The following is an 8,270-nucleotide window of genomic DNA, read 5'->3' on the forward strand; positions in this document are numbered from 1 at the left end:
ATGGAGATGTCCTCTGTGTGTCTCTACAATGGGTGCACTCCCTGGCAGGGGCTTCTGCTCACAGGTAAGTGTGCTCACTTTGACTGTGAGGTTGGAGGGGTTCTTGGAGACAGGCTGGGCTTTCCTAAAGAGGACAGGAAGCCTGAGGGGGAGACTTGTGGTTTTTGTTTGCAGTCATTGGACATTAGGTAAAGTGAGGGACAGAGCCTCAGCATCCTTCTGAAGCTCTAAGTGGACAGGAGGTGACGAGGGGAAGGGAAATGCCTCTCAACCACTCAATATTCCCAGTCAATTACTATGGCTGCCATGTTCTGAAGCATAGTATCCCTTACTATGTCAGTGTGATTCTCCAAATGGAAATCAAAAAAGGGTGGGCCAGTGAGATGGCTCAGTGTGTGGAGACATGACCACTTGATTTTCATCCTCAGCTCCCTCACTGTAGATAGGGAAAATAGCCTTCTGCAGTCTCTTATATGGCATCCAAACTTGGCATTGGCATGCATGCACACTGGGGCATAGTGAAACATATGTTCACACAGTTTTATGGCATACATGCGCCCATGGAGAGAGCTAGTTTCAGAAATACACATATAAAATACATGAATAAATCTAAAATAACTTAAATCACACTTGAATACAATTATTGTCATTAACTCCAAACCTGGGTACTATGTAGTTAATCCCGTTGGGGCACATTCTTCCTTCCTTCCTTCCTTCCTTCCTTCCTTCCTTCCTTCCTTCCTCCCTCCCTCCTTCCCTCCCTCCCTTCCCCTTTTCTTTATCTATTTGTGTCCAGGAACTAACTTTTCCAAAAACAGTCACACTAATCCCTGTTCTCATCATGTGCTGGGCCTTGTGTTCCTGATACCAGTGCATTTGCAAGATGAAGTCGTGGTTTGATTGGAATTACAAAGGAGACAGAGACAAAAGTCAGAGGCTGAGGACTCTCCAGAGGAGGAGTTCAGAGAGGTTTGCTCCTGATACCAAATAATCTATGTGAGCACAGATATGGGGCACTGAGGGGAAGCCAGCCAGATTCCTGAGCACAGGATTCCTAACAGAGTTAATGATAGAGTCAGAAGCTGTGAGGGATGGAAGTCATGTTGCTCAAGTCTACCAAGGAGGGTAGACACACTGGTACCCCCTCATCTAAGCTGAGTGATGATCACACCTACCCAACCTTGATGGTTTCTTTTCTCTGTTCTCTTCTAGCCTCTCTTTTAACCTGCTGGCACCTCTCTGCCACAGCCCACGTCACCATTGAATCTGTCCCACCCCAAGTGGTTGAAGGAGAAAATGTCCTTTTCCTTGTCCACAATCTACCAGATGATGTTCTAAACTTGGCTTGGGCCAAAGGGGTGAATACTATGCATCTTGGAATTGGAACATATTTGCAGAGTGAAAATTTAAGTGTGCCAGGTACTGAAAGCACTGGTAGAGAATCAGTGTACAGTAACGGATCCCTGCTGCTCAGAAATGTGACAAAGAAGGACACAGGATTCTATACCCTAAGAGTCTTCAATAGTCGTGTGTCTATTGTGTCAACAACAACCATTTACCTTCATGTGCACAGTAAGTGATTCTTTGTGAATTCTGGATTCTGGGAGGTGTTCATTCCATTGGACACACACACAATATGGTGACCTGTACCTTCCTCCTCTGTGCATGGTGTCCCCATTGTGGGGTTTGAGTATTCCATGCTAGGACACACATGGTGTTAGAGTAATTGCAATAGATCACATTCCTCAATTTGACTTCACTTTATAGACAGGTAGATAGATGCTCAGCAACTCAGCCTAGAATAAAAGCCTCTATCTAGATTCTTGGGGTTCTCACAGGAATGTGCCCTCGAGAAAGACCCAGAGGGAATCAGCATTGGGCCTGCTGGAGGAAAATTTGAGGTCCTCACAGAGTTGTGAGAACCAAGATGCCCTGACTGAAGACCTCTGTCCAAGATTCAACCAGCTAGCCCTTAGAAGCATTTCACAAAGGTTGGATTTTGACTTCTTAGTGGCAGGGAACAATGCTTTTTAGTAGCCAGGTCCAGCATCTTTGGAACCACCATCATGAGCTATATGGTTAGTCTAGGTTCCCTCGACATCTTTTCCAGAGACTGAGCAGGCACAGGTGCCCAAGATATTACTTATATGTTCTGACAGGCTTATGAGACTTCACAAGAGAGCCTGGGAAACCCAGTACAGGGAGAGAGGACATAGGTTCTTCTGACAAGTGTCCTCTAGGGTCCAGCACAAGGAATTCTCTCCTGCACAGAAATGGCTGCAGGCTATGCTGTTCTAACAGCTCCCCAGATACAAACATCAGTTCCTCTAGTGATCACCAGGGATGGCATCAGGATATACAATATACTGATGGAAAAGAATTTGCCCAGATAGCGATCTTATCTACTAGACTGGTTCCACCCCTGTATTTTCAGATCTGGAAATCACAGACACAGAATTCTCAGATTTACTGGCTTCTTGGTGTGTCTATCACACTGTAGGGGGATCACATTTCACTTCTTCCTTTATGTGTTTCCTTTGGGAAATACACAATATTCAAAGGGAATCAATTAAGATAGAGGTCCAAGTTATCCCAGAAGACCGTAGAACACATGAGAGACCCATTACTCAGTGCAGTGAACAGGAAGTCAGAGCATGGCCTTGAAATGTTGTTTGGGACAAAGGAGCTCACAGTCTTTTTCCAGCCATCAATCACCTCTTTTCACACATCCAGGAGCCTCCTGGGTTAGACTTTTGACTTATCCTGGACCTTTAACCAGATTGGTCAGAACCTTGATTGTTGGCTCCATTGAGAATGGATTTGTTGTCTTCCCCACACATCCCTCAGCTGGTCCCTTTGGAGCCTCACAGATGTCTCTGTCACCTTCTTGCCTGGAGCAAATTCCTTGTTTGCAGAACATTGAAAACACAGGGCAGACTGGATGCCCAGCTGGGTTTCTGTGTCACAGATTTATGGAGATTTTCTCTTTTTGGTGCTTAGTGACCAAGGTCAGAACACAGCAGAGTGCAGCCCTAGGGGTAGCGGTTATTCTCTTCTGTCACTGGGATGGTCATTTTCCTTGACTGTCATTGTGTGCTCTAGAGGACAGAAACTTAAGGAGAGAATGAGAGGGACATTGACATCACTGAGAGTGGAGGGGGCAGAGCGGTGTTTTGAACACAGACCTACTTTAAACCCATGGGACTCTGGGAGGGGCTCCTCCCTGGAGGAGGCTCAGCTCAGATGGGCGAAGAAAAGCAGAACTTGTTCTGGAGCAGTTATGCAACAGAGGGAAGACAGATCAGGCTACAGAGACCCGGGAGGCACTCTCTGTACCCTTCTGTCAATGATGTATTATCTCTCACAGTCAAAGACACCACAAGATGACTGTGTGTCGTAGGAGTGGACTGACCTACTGTCTGGAGTCTCCTAAGAGGGACAAGAGCATGTGAAGAGTTTCGTTGTTTGTAGGGGAGATGACAGGCAGTCCAGAGGCTCTGAAACACTATCATTAAACAGTAAGGGAGAACATTAAAAGGCAAGGATGGGAGACACATTTCTTACACAAAATTAATAAACATTGCCATGATATTCTGAAGACTGATACACTCAGCTGGACGTTATGAACAAAAAAAATCAAGCTGGTGTGGATCAGTGACATATGTCAACGGATAGAGACACCTGCTTCTTTTTCGGACAAGCTGAGGCCAATGAACCAAGTTGTCCTCTGACCTCCGCTCAAGTCCTGTGTCCTGCACTCACCCACCCACACTGAGACTAGTCCTATATAAACTGACATGCAAATATGTGAACAAGCATAAAACATCAAAGGAAATGGAATGATTCAATACTGTATTCAAGTTTGTTTTTTTTTCCTGGGCAGTATTATTTTTTTAATAAGAAAAATCAAGTTTTTTTTTTAGATGCACCAGTTTTAGTGGATTTGAAAAAAAAACAATCTAGAAGGTGAAATCAGATAACCCCAGGAGGAACGGAACAACAGTGATGAAAACCTTACAGAGTGAAGATGCAGGGTCTGTAGGAGAAGAGGTTGGAAAGGCATCACCCCCAACACCAACCCACTGTAAACGTGAGCAGGGATCTGATGGCTGTAAGACAGGGACATGTTGACAACTGAAGATAGAACATCAGAGTGGAAATGACAGGTCCAGGAACACTGAAAACATGGAGGTCATGTGCTTACCTCCACCTAGTAGGACAGGGAGATGCTCACACACCAAGGTTGAGCAGTGGGCATAGGGCCTCATCTTAGCCAAGAACAAAGGTTCCAATTTAGATGGATCTCTCTCTTCCCTTCTAGCTGTATTTTGGACTTGTGGGAGCCATGCCACCTCTACCAAGCCCACTATTGAATCAGTGCCACCCTGTGTTGCTGAAGGGGGAAGTGCTCTTCTACGTGTTCGCAATCCCCCGGAGAATATTGTAAGCTTTGTCTGGTTTAAATGGATGACCGCATTGAAGGAACTGGAGGTTGCCCGATACATCATAGACAGAAAATCAACTCTGTGGGGGCCTGCATACAGTGGCAGAGAGACATTGTACAGTGATGGATCCCTGCTGCTTCATGGTGTCACTCAGAAAGACGTTGGATGGTACACTCTACAAATTGTGAGAACAGATACAAAACGCGAAGAAGCAAAAGTGCAGCTCCACGTGGACAGTAAGTGATTCTCTGTGACTGTTCAGGGCTGGGGGGGGGGGCTTAGACACACAGGGCTGTCATGGCTGGCCTAGACTCCTTTCCCTCTGCACTGTGTTCCCAGGTGGAGCTTTGAGCACTTAGTGCAGGACACCCTAATAAAGACAAATGGCCATAGAGCAGCTTCCATCTTCTGACTCCATTTGCATCAAGGAAGACCTTGATGGCAAGAAACTCAGCCCAAGATGTCAGAGTCAGCCCAGTCTCTTGGGACTCTAGACCAGGGATCATTGACTCCTGTCATCTTTCCAAGGCTGGACTAAAGTGACCCAGGGGAGCATTTTTTCTTTTTCTTTTTCTTCCATTTTTAAATTTGAATTAAAAACAAGATTGTTTTACATGTCAATCCCAGTTCCTCCTCCCTGCCCCCCTCCCCTACCACTCACCCAACTAAAACCCTACCTATCCCATACCCTTTCTGCTCCTCAGGGAGGGGAGGCCTTCCATAGGGTGTCATCAGAGTCTATCATATCCTTTGAGATAGGGCCTAGGCCCACCTCTATATGCCTTGGCTCAGGGAGTATCCCTCTATGTGGAATGGGCTCCCAAAGTCCACACCTATGCTAGGGATAAGTACTGATCTACTACAGGAGGCCCCATAGATTTCCTAGGTCTCCTCACTGACACCCATATTCCTGGGGTCTGGATCAGTCCCATGCTGGTTTCCCAGCTATCAGTCTGGGGACCAAGAGCTCCCCGTGGGAAGCATTTTTCTAGTGCTCTACTCTTACATCCTCTCAAAGCCAAGAGGGAACAATAGTTTTAGAACATCCATATAAACTGGGGTATTTATTATCTCCAAATCGAGAGTGTCATAAATAAAATCCAGAAAGCGATAGAGAGACCATGGAGGAATGCTTCCTGTTGGCTTGCTCTTCATGCTTGCTCAACCGGCTCTCTTATATCACCCAGGACTCCTAGTTCAGTGGTGAACTGCCTGCCTCACCTGAATCATTTTGCATCAATCCTAAATTTAAAAATATGTATTGTAATCTTGCCCACAGTCCAATCTAGTGACGGCATTTTCCAATGAGGCCTTGTCTTGCAAAATGACTGTAGCTTGTGTCAAGTTGATAAAGAAACAGCCAGCATAGGACCCCAAGCCTTTTAAAGACCTCAACCTGCCTTGAAGATCAGACTGCTCCCAGTCCTCACATAGCCCCAGAGCAAAGGGTTAGCTGAAAGAGCACCAAGGGCATCTGTTAGGTGTAGATAGGACTTGAGTGTCACCTCAAAGATAACTGAAAATAAAACCTTGAAAGTGAAAGTTCCAGGCCTGTTGAATTCAGGGGAGGCATCATCTCAAACCTCAGTGTGCATGAGTGTGTGCAGTGTCTGACTGAGGGCAGTGAGAGAGCAGCCATGGAGACACCCAAGGGGACAGATCCATGCAGAGACCATGAAACTTTCAGGGGCCCTGTTTGAAGGGTGGAGGTCATGTTTCTGCCCTTTATTAAGTGGAATAGACACACACACACCCCTGCATCTCTAGGATGAGTGACGTCACCATCTTTTCACCAAGAACAATGATCCCCACGTGATGGCTTTTTCTTTCTTTTTCCTTCCAGCTTCCCTTTCTCTGTACTGCAACCTTCTCAGTTCTTCCAAATTCATGATCCAACCAGTGCCTCTGTATGCTGCTGAAGGGGAAAGTGTGCTTCTCCAAGTTCATAATCTTCCAGAAGATCTGCAAGGCTTTTCCTGGTACAAATCAAAGTATAGGAAACCGATCCTTAAAGTTGCAGAATACAGGCGAGCCATAAATGCCATCGTCTGGGGTCCTGCACACAGAAGATATGATATGTTGTACAACAATGGATCCTTATTGCTCCCAGACCTCACTGAGGAAGATGCAGGAATCTATACATTCGCAGTTCTAAACAAAGATTCCACAATTGAAAAAGCATATGTGAAATTTTATGTAAAGAGTAAGTGATTCTCTATGGTCTCCAACTGGTGTGTGTGGCTTATCCTATTTTTATACACTGGACTATCAGGATTGGGATGTCTGTGCTCTCTCCCTCACCAGGTTGTATCCATCCACTGGGGTTTGTGTCCTTTCTGCAGGACACACATGGGATAGAAAAACTGTAATAGTTCAGAACTCTTTACCTGTCTCAACCTCTAAAGAGCAGGACCTGTGTTGGGTAAACTCAGCCCTGGGGTGTCAACTGCAGCCCAGATTCATTGAGCTCTCACCATTCACATGTCCCCAAAAGACTCTGTGGGAGTCAGGCAGTCCCTGGCTGATTAAACTGTGGGGTCCTCACAGAGACCACCAGGAAGCCCCGACTCCAAAACTTTGCCTCTGACTGAACATAAGGTGATATTGGGGAGCTTTTTGTAAAGATTTGTTTAGATTTCTTGTTAGAGCTGACAGGGAACAAGGCTTTATGACTGTCCAAGTCATGGGACTGATGATCACATAGAGAGCAGAGTCAGCTGTGTACTGCCCTGACAGCTGCAGTTAGTTAGGTCACCTGTGCATCTCTTTCTCCTGAGTCTCAGTGGACAGGTGTCTAGGACACTAGCTTATTGTTGTGATGGGTTTGTGAGACTTCACAGGAAGGTGAAGGCACCAAGGGAACAAACAGAGAAGGCAGCTTCTCCAGATTCTTCCTTCACCTGAGGGGCCCGGCCTAGGAAATTCTCTTCCGCAGGTAAATAGTAACAGATGCTGCTGCTGAGAGCAGAACCTGCACCCCAAGGTCAGATCATTGCTCATAACTAAACTTAACTCATGGTTACAGCAATGATCATGCATGGAATATCCTATTCCAGGGAAACTGGGGCACAGAAAACAGTTCCTGAATCAGAGTCACACAGGCCCTGTGTGGCAGATCCAAAGCACGAGAATGTCCATTGTCAGCTCCAAATTCTCCCCCTGGAAGCTTTATATAGTATGTACTAAAGAGGGCATGGTTGAACGCTCTGGACTCCTTTAATTTGATAGCCTCCTCTGTTTCTTCACAGAGCCTGTGGCACAGCCCTTTGTGCAAATCACTGACACCACAATCGCAGGACATAGATCTGCGATCTTCACCTGCATTTCACCCGACACCGATGTCTCCATCCGTTGGATCTTCAATAACCAGAGTCTGAATCACTTAGAGAGGATGACTCTGTCCCCGACAAAGTGTGGACTCATGATAGCTCCTGTCAGGAGAGAGGATGCTGGAGAGTATCAGTGTGAGGTCTCCAACCAAGTCAGTTTGAAGACCAGTCACCCAGTGTCCTGGCCATGAAGAGTGAGTAACCTTTTCTCTCATACCACAATATATTGCTGGCATTTTTTAAATCATTTTTTTCATTTGAATTAGAAACAAGATTGCTTTACACGACAATCCCAGTTCCCTTATCCCTCCCTTCCTCCCCTGCCAACCCCCAACTACCACATGTCCTTTCTTCTAATCTATACCTGACTCAACCTTTCTGCTCCCTCATGACCTCTGCATCCTTCATCTTCTTCCCTTCTCAATCTTGTAGCTCCCTCCCCCCTCTTCCTGTGCTCCCAATTTGCTCAGGGGATCTTGACCCTTTCCCCTTCTCC

General features: G+C 46.1%; 1 protein-coding gene across 1 annotated transcript; it reads left to right on the forward strand.

The window, feature by feature from the left end:
* Window positions 1-7,965, forward strand: LOC100771526 (carcinoembryonic antigen-related cell adhesion molecule 3). The gene is made up of 3 exons (XM_035449111.1): window positions 1-64; window positions 1,213-1,419; window positions 7,694-7,965. Exons 1-3 carry the CDS (start codon window positions 1-3, stop codon window positions 7,963-7,965), a joined length of 543 nt encoding a protein of 180 aa, XP_035305002.1.
* Window positions 7,966-8,270: the final 305 nt, after the last annotated feature.

Source organism: Cricetulus griseus, chromosome 9 (assembly GCF_003668045.3).
Source record: "Cricetulus griseus strain 17A/GY chromosome 9, alternate assembly CriGri-PICRH-1.0, whole genome shotgun sequence".
Lineage (NCBI taxonomy): Eukaryota > Metazoa > Chordata > Mammalia > Rodentia > Cricetidae > Cricetulus > Cricetulus griseus.

Coding starts and splice junctions, on each gene's coding strand:
- LOC100771526 (XM_035449111.1), top strand. CDS start 1: ATGGAGATGTCCTCTGTGTGTCTCTACAATGGGTGCACTCCCTGGCAG. Junction 65..1,212: donor GCAGGGGCTTCTGCTCACAG/GTAAGTGTGCTC, acceptor GTTCTCTTCTAG/CCTCTCTTTTAACCTGCTGG. Junction 1,420..7,693: donor TGAAAATTTAAGTGTGCCAG/GTACTGAAAGCA, acceptor GTTTCTTCACAG/AGCCTGTGGCACAGCCCTTT.